The following is a 17218-nucleotide window of genomic DNA, read 5'->3' on the forward strand; positions in this document are numbered from 1 at the left end:
CCCAGTGTCCCCAGCACCACCCCAGTACCATCCCAGTACTCTCCCAGTACCCCCAGTGCCCATCCCAGTATCCCCAGTACTCTCCCAGTATTCCCAGTACCCCCCCCAGTATCCCCATCCCCGCTCCCGGTGCCTCCCCCGCCCCCTCCCGGTGTCCCCACCCCCTCCCCGCCGCCCCGGCCGCCATTTCCTCCCAAGATGGCGCCAGCAGCGGCCACCCCACCCCGGTGACCCTCGGTGTCCCCTCGGTGTCCCCTCGGTGTCCCCTCGGCGTCCCCTCCCCTCATGAGGGCAGCGCCGCCGCCATTACCTGCAGCTCGGCCCTCTCTGCTTCCCAGCGCCCTTTCTCCGCCTCGAACCGCGCCCACTCGTGCTGGATGAAGTGCAGGATGCCCGGCAGGCTGAGGCCGGTTCGTGCCGCGGGCTCGGGACCCGGAGCGGGGCCCGGAGCGGGGCCGGGAACGGGACCGGGGGGCGGAGGTTGGGCCCGGACCGGCGGAGCCCGCTCGGCCGCCATGGCGGCTGCCACAAAGGGAGCCACGGGCGGCAGCGGCTTCCTGCCACAAAGGGAGCCGGAAAGGGGGCGGGAAAAGGGGCGGAGTCATCTGGAAAGGGGCGGGGTTAGAGGGAAGTGGCGGGGCCAAAGGGGGCGCTGTTGCCATGGCAACGGGGGGGGCTGTGAGGGAAGTTTGGGGTTTTTTGGGGAATTTTTGGGAGTTTTGGGAGGTTTTAGGGTTTTTCCGGGGGCCTTTGGAAGATTAGAGGAAGTTTTTGAGGGGATTTAGGGTTTTTTGTGGGGTTAGAGGGGATTTTAGGGTTTTTAGGGTTTAGGCCCGGACCGGCGAAGGCCGCTCTGCCGCTATGGCGGCTGCCACAAAGAGAGCCATGAGCGGCAGCAGCTTCCTGCCACAAAGGGAGCCGTTAATAGGGCGGGAAATGGGCGTGGCCTCCATTACAAGGGGCGTGGTTGTGGTGAAGGGGCGTGGCCAAATGAAGGCCTTGTTGCCGTGGCAACGGGGGGGTTGTGAGGGAATTTTGGGATTTTTTTGGGGAATCTTTGGGGTTTTGTTTTTTTTTTGTGGGGTCAGAGGGGATTTTGGGGGGTTTTAGGGTTTTTCCGGGGGTTTTTGGGAGGTTAGAGGAGGTTTTTTGGGGGGGTTGCATTTTTTGGGGGATCTTTGGGGGCTTATAGGAGACGTTTTGGGAGTTTATAAAGAATTTTTGGGCGATTGTAGGGGATTTTTGGGGGATCTTTGAAAGGTTAGAGGGGATTTTTGGGGATTCTGAGGGTTTTGAGAGTCCATAGAGAATTTTGGGGGCTTATTGAGGATTTTTGGGTTTTTTGAGGGGTCTTTGTAAGGCTAGAGGGGGTTTTGGGCAGTTTAGGACATTTTTTAGGGGTGTTCTTTGGGGATTTATAGAGAATTTTGGGGACTTTAGGGTTCTTTGGGGTATTAGAGGGGATTTTGGGGAATTTTAGGATTTTTCGGGGTGTGTTTAGGAGATCAGAGGCGATTTTTGGAAGTTTTGGGGCGGAGTTTAATTATCGAGAATGAATTAATAAGTTAGTTAAGATCTCTTTATTAACGTATCTACGTTCACAGCGCCACCGCGTGGTCACCGCTGGTATTGCACCCACCAAAGAACCGAACGCAGCGCCGCCTCCAAATTAACGAATTACCACCCAATCCACTAATTAACAACCTAATTAATGCGTTATTCACCCCCACCATGAGAATCACCCCCTGCCAGGCCGCCCTGGCCGCCGCCATCGCCCTCAACCTCCTGCTGCTCCTCTGCTCCCGCCTGGCGCCCCGCGCGTCCCCTCAGTGCCACCACCCCCGGCGCGGCGCCGCCCCCGACGGCGTCCCCGGCGTCACCGTCATCCTCCGCGACTTCGACGGCCCCGACCACGACGTGGCCGCCACCGCCCGCTCCTTCGCCGCCCTGCCCGGCGTCACCGTGCTGGTGGCGGCCGAGGTGTCCCCGTACCCGCCGGTGCCGCTCCCGGCCGGTGTCACCGTGCTGTCCCTGCGGCCGCAGCCCCACCGGCCACCCCCGCGGCCGGAGCTGGCCGTGCGGACGCGCCACGTGGCTTTGGTGCCCGACGGTGCCCGCGCCGTGCCCGGCTTGCTGAGGCGCATGAGGGACGCTCTGGAAGCCACCTCAGATGCCGCCATCAAGGTGGTGGCGGCGGCCGTGGGGACGCGGCGGCCGCGGTGTTTGAGCTTGGAGGTGGACGTCAAAGCGTGGACGGCGCGCTACGGCCACGCTGAGCAGAATGACCAGAAGGGTGACCAGAAGGGTGACCAGCATGGCGGCCATCACGGTGACCGCTGTGGAGCTCTGGACGGCGCCCCCGCCGTTCTCCTCCTCCGCACCCGCGACCTCTTCTCGCTGCCCTTCCCTCTGAGCCGCCCCGTGCTCCCCTCGCTGTCCCTCCAAGCCGCCGCTCGGGGTTGGCGCCTCCTCCTCCTCCCCTCCGCCTTCCCCTCACCCCCGCGGCCGCCTCTGTCCCCTCACGCCCTCTGGAGAGCCCAGAGCGCTTCGGACTCGCGGCGCCGGGCGCTGCTGGAGGATTTCGGGGTGAAGCTGGAGGTGCTGCCCGACGGCTCGCGGCGCTGGCACGGCTGTGCCAAGGACACGCCGCGCTGCTTTGGCACCGTGCGTGGGCAAACCCCCGAGTACCTGCTGGCCGGGCGCTGGACGCCGCCGTGCTGCCTGCGGGCGCTCCGTGCCACCGCCCGCCACGTGCTGGCACAGCTGGAAGCTTCTGGCGTCCGCCACTGGCTGGAGGGTGGCACCTTGCTGGGCGCCGTGCGCCTCGGCGACATCATCCCCTGGGACTACGACGTGGACGTGGGGCTGTACCGGGAGGACGTGCCCAAGTGCCGCTGGCTGGCACAGGTGGTGGCATCGGGGGCGCCCGTGGAGGATCCCGAGGGGTTCCTGTGGGAGAAGGCGGCCGAGGGGGAATTTTTCCGGGTGCATTTCAGCCGTGCCAACCGGCTGCACGTGGACCTGTGGCCGTTCTATGCCCGGCCCGGCACGGGCACCATGACCAAGGACACGTGGCTGGGCCACCGGCAGGACGTGGAGTTCCCCGAGCGCTTCCTGGTGCCCCTGGGCACGGTGCCCTTCGCCGGCGTGTTGGCATCGGCGCCCAACGAGCCCCGCGCCTTCCTGGAGCTCAAATTCGGGCCCGGCGCCATCGAGAACCCCGAGTACCCCAACCCCGAGCTCAGGAGGTTGGCACAGGACGTGGGCAATAAAACTGAGCGGTGACACTGGTGCCAGTCTGTGTGCCAACCTTGGGGTCCCTGTGCCACTCTCTGTGCCATCCTTGGGGTCCCTGTGCCACTCTGTGTGCCACCCTTGGGGTCCCTGTGCCATCCTTGGGGTCCCTGTGCCACCCTTGGTGCCATCCTTGGGGTCCCTGTGCCATCCTTGGGGTCCCTGTGCCACCTCTGGGGTCCCTGTGCCATCTTACCTGGTCCTGGTGTCACCTTTGGGGTCCCTGTGCCACCTTTGGTGCCATCCTTGGGTCCCTGTGCCATCCTGGGTGTCCCCAGTGTCACTTTGGGTCCTTATGCCACCTTTGGGGTCCCTGTGCCACCCTTGGGGTCCCTGTGCCACCCTTGGTGCCATCCTTGGGGTCCCTGTGCCACCCTTGGTGTCACCCTTGGGGTCCCTGTGCCATCCTTGGGGTCCCTGTGCCACTCTGGGTGTCATCTTTGGGGTCCCTGTGCCACCCTTGGGGTCCCTGTGCCACCCTTGGTGCCACCCTTGGGGTCCCTGTGCCACTCTGTGTGCCACCCTTGGGGTCCCTGTGCCACCTCTGGGGTCCCTGTGCCACCTTTAGGGTCTGAATGCCACCCTTGGTGCCATCCTTGGGGTCCCTGTGCCACCCCCGGCACCATCGAGGACCCTGGGTACCCCAACCCCGCGCTCAGGAGGTTGGCACAGGACGTGGGCAATAAAACCCAGCGGTGACACCGGTGCCAGTCTGTGTGCCACCCTTGGGGTCCCTGTGCCACCTCTGGGGTCCCTGTGCCACTTTACCTGGTCCTGGTGTCACCTTTGGGGTCCCTGGTACCATCCTTGGGGTCCCTGTGCCACCCTTGGGGTCTGTGCCACCCTTGGGGTCCCTGTGCCACCCTTGGGGTCCCTGTGCCACTCTGTGTGCCACCCTTGGGGTCCCTGGTACCATCTTTGGGGTCCCTGTGCCATCCTTGGGGTCCCTGTGCCACCCTTGGTGCCACCCTTGGGGTCCCTGTGCCACCCCCGGCACCATCGAGAACCCCGGGTACCCCAACCCCGAGCTCAGGAGGTTGGCACAGGACGTGGGCAATAAAACCAAGCGGTGACACCTGTGCCAGTCTGTGTGCCACCCTTGGGGTCCCTGTGCCACCTTTGGTGCCATCCTTGGGGTCCCTGGTACCATCTTTGGGGTCCCTGTGCCACCCTTGGGGTCTGAATGCCACCCTTGGTGCCACCCTTGGGGTCCCTGTGCCATCTTTGGGGTCCCTGTGCCACCCTGCCTGTCCCCAGTGCCATCCTTGGGGTCCCTGTGCCACCCTTGGGGTCCCTGTGCCACCCTTGGTGTCACCCTTGGGGTCCCTGTGCCACCCCCGGCGCCATCGAGAACCCCGAGTGCCCCAACCCCGAGCTCAGGAGGTTGGCACAGGACGTGGGCAATAAAACCGAGAGGTGACACTGGTGCCAGTCTGTGTGCCACCCTTGGGGTCCCTGTGCCATCCTTGGGGTCCCTGTGCCACCTTTTGGGTCTCTGTGCCACTCTGTGTGCCACTCTGTGTGCCAACCCTAGGGTCCCTGCTACCATCCTTGGGGTCCCTGTGCCACTCTGTGTGCCACCCTTGGGGTCCCTGGTACCATCTTTGGGGTCCCTGTGCTATCCTTGGGGTCTGAATGCCACCCTTGATGCCACCCTTGAGGTCCCTGTGCCACTCTGTGTGCCACCCTTGGGGTCCCTGTGCCACCTCTGGGGTCCCTGTGCCACCTTTAGGGTCTGAATGCCACCCTTGGTGCCATCCTTGGGGTCCCTGTGCCACCCCCAGCGTCATCGAGAACCCCGGGTACCCCAACCCCGAGCTCAGGAGGTTGGCACAGGATGTGGGCAATAAAACTGAGCGGTGACACCGGTGCCAGTCTGTGTGCCACCCTTGGTGTCCCTGTGCCACCTTTGGTGCCATCCTTGGTGTCATCCTTGTGGTCCCTGTGCCACCTTGATTGTCCCCAGTGCCACCATTGGGGTCCCTGTGCCACCCTTGGGGTTCCTGTGCCACTCTTGGTGTCACCCTTGGGGTCCCTGGTACCATCTTTGGGGTCCCTGTGCCACTCTGTGTGCCACCCTTGGGGTCCCTGTGCCACCTTGATTGTCCCCAGTGCCACCATTGGGGTCCTTGTGCCACCTTTGGGGTCTGAATGCCATCCTTGGTGCCACCCTTGGGGTCCCTGTGCCACCCCCGGCGCCATCGAGAACCCCGAGTGCCCCAACCCCGAGCTCAGGAGGTTGGCACAGGACGTGGGCAATAAAACCGAGCGGTGACACTGGTGCCAGTCTGTGTGCCAGTCTGTGTGCCACCCTTGGGGTCCCTGTGCCATCTTACCTGGTCCTGGTGTCACCCTTGGGGTCCCTGTGCCACCCTGGATGTCCCCAATGCCACCCTGGGTGTCCCCTGTGCCACCCTGATGTCCCCAGTGCCACCCTTGGGGTCCCTGGTACCATCTTTGGTGTCCCTGTGCCATCCTTGGTGCCCCCGGTGCCACTTTATTCTGGTTTTGGTCACTTTTAATTCACTTGACCCCATTTTGGGTCACTTTAAACCCATTTAATCCCATTTATTCCCATTTTTGGTCACTTTTAATTCACTTTTTCCTATTTTTGGTCATTTTAAACTCATAAAATTCCACTTTTTCCTCATTTTTATCCCATTCCCATTTTTTTGTCACTTTTAATTCACTTTTTCTCACTTTTGGTCATTTTTATCCCATTTATTCCCATTTTTGGTCACTTTTAATCCACTTTTCCCCATTTTTGGTCATTTTAAACTCATAAAATTCCACTTTTTCCTCATTTTTATCCCATTTATTCCCATTTTTGGTCACTTTTAATCCATTTTTTCCCATTTTTGGTCATTTTAAATCCACTTTTCCCCATTTTTGGTCATTTTTAACTCATATAATTCCATTTTTTACTCATTTTTATCCCATTTATTCCCATTTTTGGTCACTTTTAACCCATTTTTAACTCATAAAATTCCACTTTTAACCCATTTATTCCCATTTATTTCCCATTTTTGATCACTTCCAATCCACTTTTTGCTCATTTTTATCCCATTTATTCCCATTTTTGTTCACATTTCATCCACTTTTCCCCATTTTTGGTCATTTTTAACCCATTTATTCCCATTTTTTTGTCATTTTAACTCATTTATTCCCATTTTTGTTCACATTTCATCCACTTTTCCCCATTTTTGGTCATTTTGAACCCATTTATTCCCATTTTTGGTCACTTTTAACTCATAAAATTCCACATTTCCCTCATTTTTATCCCATTTATTCCCATTTTTGCTCACTTTTAATTCACTTTTTCTCATTTTTGCTCATTTTTATCCCATTTATTCCCATTTTTGATCACTTTTAATTCACTTTTTCTCATTTTTGCTCATTTTAAACCCTTTTTATCCCATTTTTAATTAATTTAAATCCACTTTTCCCCATTTTTGGTCATTTTAAACTCATATAATTCCATTTTTAATAAATTTTAATCCACTTTATCCCATTTTTGGTCATTTTTAACTCATATAATTCCACTTTTCCCTCATTTTTATCCCATTTATTCCCATTTTTGGTCACTTTTAACACACAAAAATTCACATTTTTTCCACAGCACGATAACACCGAGAGTTGGGGGAGGAATTTTGAGGAATTTTGGGAATTTTTTGGGAATTTTTGGGTCATTCCAGGGATTGCAGCATCAGGAGCTGCTTCAGCACCTTGGTCTGGCTCGTCTCGCGAATCTCCCCGGCCAGGAACATCTCATCCACCACCGTGTACACCTGGAAATGGGGAAAAAAGGGAAATTTAGGGAAAATTGGGAAAAATTGGGAAAAAATTGGAAAAAAATTGGAAAAAAAATGGCAAAAATCGGCCCAAAAATGACTAAAAATGACCTAAAATCAGCCCCAAACCCAGCCTGGAACATCCCTGTGTGCACCTAAAAAAGCCCAAAAATCCAAAATTTACACAAAAATCAGCAAAAAAAAAATCAGAATAAAATCTGGAAAAATGAGGAAAAAAATCGGAAAAAATTGGAAAAAAATTGGAAAAAATTGGACCAAAAATGACCCAAAATTGGCCCAATCTAGCCTGGAATATCTCACCCACCACCGTGTACACCTGGAAATGAGGGAAAAAAGGGAAATTTAGGGAAAATTGGGGAAAATTGGGAAAAAATTGGGAAAAAATCGGAAAAAAATCGGAAAAAATTGGCCCAAAAATGACTAAAAATGACCCAAAATAACCCAAATTTGGCCCAATCTAGCCTGGAATATCTCACCCATCACTGTGAATAAATAAAAATGGGGGAAAAGGGAAATTTAGGGAAAATTGGGGAAAAATTGGAAAAAATTGGGAAAAAATTGGGAAAAAATTGGCAAAAATTGGCCCAAAATTGGCCCAAAATAACCCAAAATTGGCCCAAATCAGCTTGGAATATTTCATGTATGACTGTGAACAACTAAAAATGGGAAAAAAAGGAAATTTAGGGAAAATTGGGAAAAAATTGGAAAAAAATTGGAAAAAATTGGCCCAAAAATGACTAAAAATGGACCAAAAATAACCCAAATTTGGCCCAAATCAGCCCAAACCCAGCTTGAAATATTTCATGTATGACTGTGAAAAACTAAAAATGGGGAAAAAAGGAAATTTAGGGAAAATTGGGAAAAATTAGCAAAAAATTGGAAAAAAATTGGAAAAAATTGGAAAAAAATGGGAAAAAATCGGAAAAAATTGGAAAAAAATGACCCAAAATTGGCCCAAATCAGCCTGGAATATTTCATGTATGACTGTGAACAACTAAAAATGGGAAAAAAAGGAAATTTAGGGAAAATTGGGAAAAAAATTGGAAAAAATTGGAAAAAAATTGGAAAAAAAATGGAAAAAATTGGACAAAAATGACCTAAAATCAGCCCCAAACCCAGCCTGGAATATCTCACTCACCACCGTGTACACCTGGAAATGGGGAAAAAAGGGAAATTTAGGGAAAATTGGGAAAAATTGGGAAAAAATTGGGAAAAATTTGGAAAAAATCAGAAAAAAAATGGCGAAAATCGGCCCAAAATAACCCAAATTTGGCCCAAATCAGCCCCAAACCCAGCCTGGAATATTTCATGTATGACTGTGAAAAACTAAAAATGGGAAAAAGGGAAATTTAGGGAAAATTGGGAAAAATTGGGAAAAAATTGGGAAAAAATCGGAAAAAAAATGGCAAAAATCGGCCCAAAATAACCCAAATTTGGCCCAAAATTGGCCCCAACCCAGCCTGGAATATCTCACCCATCACCGTGTACACCTGGAAATGAGGGAAAAAAGGGAAATTTAGGGAAAATTGGGAAAAATTGGGAAAAAATTGGAAAAAAATCGGAAAAAATCGGAAAAAAAATGGCAAAAATCGGCCCAAAAATGACTAAAAATGACCCAAAATGACCCAAATCAGCTTGGAATATTTCATGTATGACTGTGAACAACTAAAAATGGGAAAAAAAGGAAATTTAGGGAAAATTGGGGAAAATTTGGGAAAAAATTGGGAAAAAATCGGAAAAAAAATGGCAAAAATCGGCCCAAAAATGACTAAAAATGACCTAAAATTGGCCCAAATCAGCTTGGAATATTTCATGTATGACTGTGTACACCTGGAAATGAGGGAAAAAAGGGAAATTTAGGGAAAATTGGGAAAAATTGGGCAAAAAATTGGAAAAAATTTGGAAAAAATCGGAAAAAAAATGGCGAAAATCGGCCCAAAATAACCCAAATTTGGCCCAAATCAGCCCCAAACCCAGCCTGGAATATTTCATGTATGACTGTGAAAAACTAAAAATGGGAAAAAAGGAAATTTAGGGAAAATTGGGGAAAAATTGGAAAAAATTGGAAAAAAATTGGAAAAAATCGGAAAAAAAATGGCAAAAATCGGCCCAAAAATGACTAAAAATGGACCAAAATAACCCAAAATTGGCCCAATCTAGCCTGGAATATCTCACCCATCACTGTGAATAAATAAAAATGGGAAAAAGGAAATTTAGGGAAAATTGGGAAAAAATTGGGAAAAAATTGGGAAAAAATTGGAAAAAATTGGAAAAAAATTGGAAAAAAATCGGAAAAAATTGGACAAAATAACCCAAAATTGGCCCAAATCAGCTTGGAATATCTCACCCATCACTGTGAATAAATAAAAATGGGGAAAAAGGGAAATTTAGGGAAAATTGGGAAAAATTGGGAAAAAATTGGAAAAAATCGGAAAAAAATCAGCAAAAAAATCAGCGAAAATTCCCCCTCCAAATCAGCAAAAATGAGCCCAAAATGGACCAAAATCACCCCAAAATCACCCCAAAAACCACTCAGAACCACTCCCTAAATTAATTAATTTAGTTAATTAAATTAATTAATCCACCTCTAATGAATTAACCTCCTCAAGACCCATCCCTTAATTAATTAAATCCCCCCAAAATAAATAAAGAGCCCCCAAAACCACTCAAAATCCCCCAGGACTCCTCCCATAATTAATTAATTCCTCCCATAATTAATTAACCCATTCAGGACCCTTCTCTTAATTAATTAAGCCCTCCCCGAATTAATTAATCCCCTCAAAACCCCTCCCCAAATTAATTTAACCTCTCCCCTAATTAATTAAACCCTTCCTGAAATTAATTAAACCCCTCCCCTCATTAATTAAACCCCTCCCCTAATTAATTAAACCCCTCCCCAAACTAATTAACCCCCCAAATTAATTAATTCCATTCATTAACCCCTTCCCCAAATTAATTAAACCCCCCAAAATTAACAAAGACCCTCCCCAAATTAATTAAACCCCTCCAAGACCCCTCCCCTAATTAATTAAACCCCTCCCCCCACTAATTAACCCCCCAAATTAATCAATTCCATTCATTAACCCCTTCCCCAAATTAATTAAACCCCTCCCCCAACTAATTTAACCTCTCCCCTAATTAATTAACCCCCTCCCCAAACCAATCACCCCTCAATTAATTAATTACTTTAATTAATTAACCCTTCCCCACCTTGTAGAAGTTGAAGACGAGGTCAAGCTCGCAGACGTTGTGGAAATACTCATTGAGCACCTGCATTCATTAATTAAACCCCTTAATTAACACCCTCTGGGGGGGCTCATTAAGGCCTGGGGGGGCTCATTAAGGCCCGGGGGGGTTAATTAAGGGGGTAATTAGTGAGTTAATTAATTTACCTCGACGAAGTTGTGGATGGCCTCCAGGTAGGCCAGGTTGTTGTCGGTGACGTCGACGCAGATGCAGAAATAGAGGCCGGCGTAGCGACGGTAAATGATCTTGAAATTGCGGAACTGGGAACACTGGGAGTTACTGGGAGGGACTGGGAGGGACTGGGACGAACTGGGATGGACTGGGAGGGACTGGGAGGGCACTGGAGGCCGGCGTAGCGACGGTAAATGATCTTGAAATTGCGGAACTGGGAACACTGGGAGTTACTGGGAGGGACTGGGAGAAACTGGGAATGGACTGGGAGCAACTGGGATGGAGGAAAAGGGCACTGGGAGGGACTGGGAGGGACTGGGAGCAACTGGGAGGGCACTGGAGTCTGGCAGAGCAATGGTAAAGGATGGTGAAGTTGTGGAACTGGGACAAACTGGGATGGACTGGGAGGGACTGGGATGGACTGGGAGCAACTGGGAGCAACTGGGAACCAGTGGGGGTTAACTGGGAGGGACTGGGAGGGACTGGGACAAACTGGGAGGGACTGGGAGGAACTGGAGTTTGACGTAACATCAATAAATGATCTTGAAATTGTGGAACTGGGGGGAACTGGGAGTTACTGGGAGGGACTGGGAGCAACTGGGAGTGGATGGAGGGGAACTGGGATGGACTGGGAGGGACTGGGAGGGAACTGGGAGGGACTGGGAACCACTGGGAGGGAACTGGGAGGGACTGGGAGGGAACTGGGAGGGACTGGGAGGGACTGGGAGGGCACTGGAGGCCGGCGTAGCGACGGTAAATGATCTTGAAATTGCGGAACTGGGAACACTGGGAGTTACTGGGAGGGACTGGGAGGGGTGTGGGGTAAACTGGGAGGGACTGGGATGGACTGGGAGCAACTGGGATGGACTGGGAGGGACTGGGATGGACTGGGAGCAACTGGGATGGAGAAAAATGGGAGCAGCAGCACCCGAGGCCGGCGTAGCGACGGTAAATGATCTTGAAATTGCGGAACTGGGAACACTGGGAGTTACTGGGAGGGACTGGGAGGGACTGGGACAAACTGGGAGGGACTGGGAGGGACTGGGAGGGACTGGGATGGACTGGGAGCAACTGGGAACCAGTGGGGTTAACTGGGAGGGAACTGGGAGGGACTGGGAACCACTGGGAGTGGATGGAGGGGAACTGGGACGGACTGGGAGGGACTGGGAATGGACTGGGAGGGACTGGGATGGACTGGGAGGAACTGGAGTTTGACATAACATCAATAAATGATCTTGAAATTGTGGAACTGGGAACACTGGGAGGGAACTGGGAGGGACTGGGATTAACTGGGACGAACTGGGATGGACTGGGAAGGAACTGGGAGCTACTGGGAGGGACTGGGATGAACTGGGAGGGACTGAGATGAACTGGGACAAACTGGGCCAAACTGGGACAAACTGGGATGGACTGGAGAAACTGGGAGAGACTGGGATGAACTGGGAACCACTGGGAACCACTGGGAGCAACTGGGAGGGACTGGGATGGACTGGGAGGGACTGGGAGGGACTGGGAGGGACTGGGATGAACTGGGAGGGACTGGGATGAACTGGGACAAACTGGAACCAACTGGGAATGAACTGGGATGAACTGGGAGTTACTGGGAGGGACTGGAACCAACTGGAACCAACTGGGAATGAACTGGGAGTTACTGGGACAAACTGGAACCAACTGGAACCAACTGGGTTAAACTGGGAGTTACTGGGAGTGACTGGAACCAACTGGGATAAACTGGGATGAACTGGGAGGAACTGGGATGAACTGAGATGAACTGGGACAAACTGGGATGGACTGGGATGAACTGGGATGGACCGGGAGCAACTGGGAGGGACTGGGATGGACTGGGATGGATTGCAACCAACTGAGAATGAACTGGGAGCAACTGGGATGAACTGGGACAAACTGGGATGAACTGGGAGCAACTGGGTTAAACTGGGACAAACTGGGGTGAACTGGAACCAACTGGGACAAACTGGAACCAACTGGGATGAACTGGGTGTTACTGGGAGGTACTGGGAGTGACTGGAACCAACTGGGTTAAACTGGGATGAACTGGGAGTTACTGGGGTGAACTGGGACAAACTGGGACAAACTGGGATGAACTGGGGTGAACTGGGACAAACTGGGATGAACTGGGAGCAACTGGAACCAACTGGGATGAACTGGGACAAACTGGGAGCAACTGGGAGGGACTGGGATGAACTGGAACCAACTGGGTTAAACTGGGAGTTACTGGGAGGGATTGGAACCAACTGGAACCAACTGGGAATGAACTGGGACAAACTGGGACAAACCGGAACCAACTGGGACAAACTGGGACAAACTGGGATGGACTGGGGTGAACTGGGACAAACTGAGGTAAACTGGGGTGAACTGGGACAAACTGAGACAAACTGGAATGAACTGGGATGGACTGGGATGGACTGGAATGGACTGGGAACCACTGGGAGCAACTGGGAGGGACTGGGACAAACTGGGACAAACTGGGATGAACTGGGGTGAACTGGGAGGGACTGGGACAAACTGGGATGAACTGGGGTGAACTGGGAGCAACTGGGACAAACTGGGAAGGGACTGGGACAAACTGGGATGAACTGGAACCAACTGGGTTAAACTGGGAGTTACTGGGACAAACTGGGTTAAACTGGGACAAACTTGGAGAAACTGGGACAAACTGGGACAAACTGGGATGGACTGGGGTGAACTGGGACAAACTGAGGTAAACTGGGACAAACTGGGGTGAACTGGGAGTTACTGGAGGGACTGGGATGAACTGGGGTGAACTGGGACAAACTGGAACCAACTGGGAATGAACTGGGATGAACTGGGAGGGACTGGAACCAACTGGGACAAACTGGAACCAACTGGAACCAACTGGGGAGGAACTGGGAGCAACTGGGATGAACCGGAACCAACTGGGTTAAACTGGGACGAACTGGGGTGAACTGGGAGGGACTGGGATGAACTGGGAGCAACTGGGATGAACTGGGACCAAACTGGGATGAACTGGGAGGGACTGGGAACCACTGGGAGCGACTGGGAGGGAACTGGGACAAACTGGAACCAACTGGGAATGAACTGGGATGAACTGGGAGTTACTGGGAGGGACTGGAACCAACTGGGATGAACTGGGACAAACTGGGATGAACTGGGGTGAACCGGAACCAACTGGGTTAAACTGGGACAAACTGGGATGAACTGGGGTGAACTGGGAGGAACTGGAACCAACTGGGTTAAACTAGGAGTTACTGGGAGGGACTGGGAGCAACTGGGACAAACTGGGATGAACTGGGAGGGGACTGGGATGGACTGGGACAAACTGGGATGAACTGGAACCAACTGGGAATGAACTGGGAAGGACTGGGAACCACTGGGAGCGACTGGGAGGGAACTGGGATGAACTGGGAACCACTGGGAGCAACTGGGATGAACTGGGACAAACTGGGATGGACTGGGATGAACTGGGGTGAACTGGGAGGGACTGGGATGGACTGGGAGCAACTGGGTTAAACTGGGAGTTACTGGGATGAACTGGGACGAACTGGGATGGACTGGGAGGGACTGGGAGGGACTGGAACCAACTGGGTTAAACTGGGAGGGACTGGGAGGGACTGGGAGGGACTGGGACAAACTGGGACAAACTGGGACAAACTGGGATGGACTGGGATGGACTGGGATGGACTGGGAGCAACTGGGAGGGACTGGGAGCAACTGGGATGGAGGAAAAGGGCACTGGGAGGGACTGGGAGCAAACTGGAGTTTGACGTAACATCAATAAATGATCTTGAAATTGTGGAACTGGGGGGAACTGGGATGGACTGGGAGCAACTGGGAACCAGTAGGATTAACTGGGGGGAACTGGGAGTTACTGGGAGGGACTGGGAACCACTGGGAACCAGGGGGATTAACTGGGAGGGAACTGGGAGCAACTGGGAACCACTGGGAGGCACTGGGAGGGCACTGGAGTCTGGCGGAACAATGGTAAAGGATGGTGAAGTTGTGGAACTGGGACAAACTGGGATGGACTGGGATGGACTGGGAGGGACTGGGACAAACTGGGATGAACTGGGAGCAACTGGAACCAACTGGGTTGAACTGGAACCAACTGGGTTGAACTGGGATGGACCGGGAGGGACTGGGATGGACTGGGAGCAACTGGGATGAACTGGGAGAGACTGGGAACCACTGGGAACCAATGGGAGAGACTGGGAGGACCTGGGAACCACTGGGAGCAACTGGGAGGAACTGGCATGGACTGGGATGAACTGGAACCAACTGGAACCAACTGGGATGAACTGGGAGCAACTGGGTTAAACTGGGACAAACTGGGGTGAACTGGGGTGAACTGGAACCAACTGGGTTAAACTGGGAGTTACTGGGAGGGACTGGAACCAACTGGAACCAACTGGGACGAACTGGAACCAACTGGGTTAAACTGGGAGTTACTGGGAGTTACTGGCACAAACTGGGATGGACTGGGAGCCACTGGGAGCAACTGGGTTAAACTGGGAGTTACTGGGAGGGACTGGGGTGAACTGGGAGCAACTGGAACCAACTGGGAATGAACTGGGACAAACTGGAACCAACTGGAACCAACTGGGTTAAACTGGGAGTTACTGGGAGGGACTGGGATGGACTGGGACCAACTGGAACCAACTGGGACAAACTGGAACCAACTGGGATGAACTGGGAGCAACTGGGAGGGACTGGAACCAACTGAGAATGAACTGGGAGCAACTGGGATGAACTGGGATGGACTGGGATGAACTGGGAGCAACTGGGAGGGACTGGGAACCACTGGGAACCACTGGGAGCGACTGGGAGAGACTGGGATGAACTGGGAACCACTGGGAACAAACTGGGAGCGACCGGGAGGGACTGGGAGGGACTGGGATGAACTGGAACCAACTGGGATGAACTGGGAGGGAACTGGGACAAACTGGGACAAACTGGGAGCAACTGGGAGGGACTGGGAGGAACTGGGCCAAACTGGAACCAACTGGGTTAAACTGGAACCAACTGGGTTAAACTGGGAGTTACTGGGAGTGACTGGAACCAACTGGAACCAACTGGGAATGAACTGGGTTAAACTGGGGTGAACTGGGACAAACTGGGACAAACTGGGATGAACTGGGGTGAACTGGGACAAACTGGGATGAACTGGGACAAACTGGGATGAACTGGGAGTTACTGGGAGGGACTGGGATGAACTGGGACAAACTGGGATGAACTGGGATGAACTGGGAGAGACTGGGATGAACTGGAATGGACTGGGATGAACTGGGATGGACTGGGAGGGACTGGGACAAACTGGGACAAACTGGAACCAACTGGAACCAACTGGGTTAAACTGGGACAAACTGGGAGGAACTGGGATGGACTGGGAGCAACTGGGACAAACTGGAACCAACTGGGACCAACTGGGAATGAACTGGGATGAACTGGGACGAACGGGGACAAACTGGAATGAACTGGAACCAACTGGGTTAAACTGGGACAAACTGGGGTGAACTGGGACGAACTGGAACCAACTGGGTTAAACTGGGAGTTACTGGGACAAACTGGGATGAACTAGAACCAACTGGGTTAAACTGGGATGAACTAGGAAGGGACTGGGATGAACTGGAGTTTGACGTAACGTCAATAAATTATCTTGAAATTGTGGAACTGGGAATGAACTGGGATGGACTGGGATGAACTGGGTTATACTGGGAGGGACTGGAACCAACTGGAACCAACTGGGAATGAACTGGGAGGGAACTGGGATGAACTGGGATGGACTGGAAGAGGACTGGTATGAACTGGGACAAACTGGGAGCAACTGGGACAAACTGGGATGAACTAGGATGAACTGAGATGAACTGGGATGGACTGGGAGGGACTGGGAACCACTGGGAACCACTGGGAGCGACTGGGACAAACTGGGATGAACTGGGAGTTACTGGGAGTTACTGGGACAAACTGGGATGAACTGGGAGCAACTGGAACCAACTGGGACGAACTGGGTTAAACTAGGAGTGACTGGGACCAACTGGGAATGAACTGGGACAAACTGGGGTGAACTGGGACAAACTGGGACAAACTGGGAGTGACTGGAACCAACTGGAACCAACTGGGAGTTACTGGGAGGGACTGGGATGAACTGGAACCAACTGGAACCAACTGGGTTAAACTGGGACGCACTGGGAGGATAATTTTGATGTAAAAATGTGAATTTTTCGGTGTTACCTCGACGAAGTTGGTGTGCTTGGCGTCCCTGACGGTGACCACGGCGTGAACCTCCTCGATCAGCTTCTGCTTCTCGTCATCGTCGAACTGCATGTACCACTTGGCCAGGCGCGTCTTGCCCGCCCGGTTCTGGATCAGGATGAAGCGAATCTGACCCAAAATCCCAGAAAAAAATTAAATTTATAATGGGTTAAAATTTGGAGGAAATTGGGAAAAGTATTCTCCCAAAATTCGATTTTTTTCGGAATTAAAATTCCAATTTTCGTCGTCAAAATTTGAATTTTTTTGTTATTTTTGAAGCAGAATTTTCAGAAAAAATTCAGTTTATAAAGGGTTAAAATTTGGGGGAAATTGGGAAAATTATTTTCCTAAAATTCGATTTTTTTTTTGTAATTAAATTAACATTTTTTATCATTAAAATTCGAATTTTTTCATTAAATTTGCACCTGAAATTGCAAAAAAATATT

At 51.7% G+C, this 17218-nt stretch overlaps 3 protein-coding genes across 3 annotated transcripts; 1 reads left to right on the forward strand and 2 right to left on the reverse strand.

The window, feature by feature from the left end:
- Positions 1-268: 268 nt before the first annotated feature.
- Positions 269-3291, forward strand: LOC135441954 (ribitol 5-phosphate transferase FKRP-like). The gene is given in 4 exon segments (XM_064701503.1): positions 269-410; positions 1605-1826; positions 1828-1988; positions 1991-3291. Coding segments are annotated over 3 exon segments (1551 nt in total). The 5' UTR covers positions 269-410; positions 1605-1731; the 3' UTR covers positions 3286-3291.
- A 3553-nt stretch (positions 3292-6844) lies between these two features.
- LOC135441952 (AP-2 complex subunit sigma) lies at positions 6845-16910 on the reverse strand (the record flags this gene model as incomplete). The annotated part of the gene is made up of 4 exons (XM_064701501.1): positions 6845-7082; positions 10317-10376; positions 10499-10612; positions 16752-16910. Coding segments are annotated over 4 exons (435 nt in total), but the record flags the coding sequence as incomplete, so codon positions are not given.
- On the reverse strand, positions 11227-14775 carry LOC135441953 (uncharacterized). Its single transcript, XM_064701502.1, has 4 exons — positions 14739-14775; positions 13033-13097; positions 12818-12836; positions 11227-11495 (listed from the first exon to the last, which is right to left on the reverse strand). Exons 1-4 carry the CDS (start codon positions 14773-14775, stop codon positions 11317-11319), a joined length of 300 nt encoding a protein of 99 aa, XP_064557572.1. The 3' UTR covers positions 11227-11316.
- Positions 16911-17218: the final 308 nt, after the last annotated feature.

This window comes from Zonotrichia leucophrys, unplaced genomic scaffold, assembly GCF_028769735.1.
Source record: "Zonotrichia leucophrys gambelii isolate GWCS_2022_RI unplaced genomic scaffold, RI_Zleu_2.0 Scaffold_746_24381, whole genome shotgun sequence".
Taxonomy (NCBI): Eukaryota; Metazoa; Chordata; class Aves; order Passeriformes; family Passerellidae; genus Zonotrichia; species Zonotrichia leucophrys.

Excerpts from the sequence above, each read along its gene's own strand:
- LOC135441953 (XM_064701502.1), bottom strand. The coding sequence starts at position 14,775 with ATGCCAGTTCCTCCCAGTTGCTCCCAGTGGTTCCCAG. Across the intron at positions 13,098-14,738 it reads TTGCTCCCAGTGGTTCCCAG|TCCCTTCCCAGTTTGTCCCA; the intron begins GTCCTCCCAGTC and ends AGTTTGTCCCAG.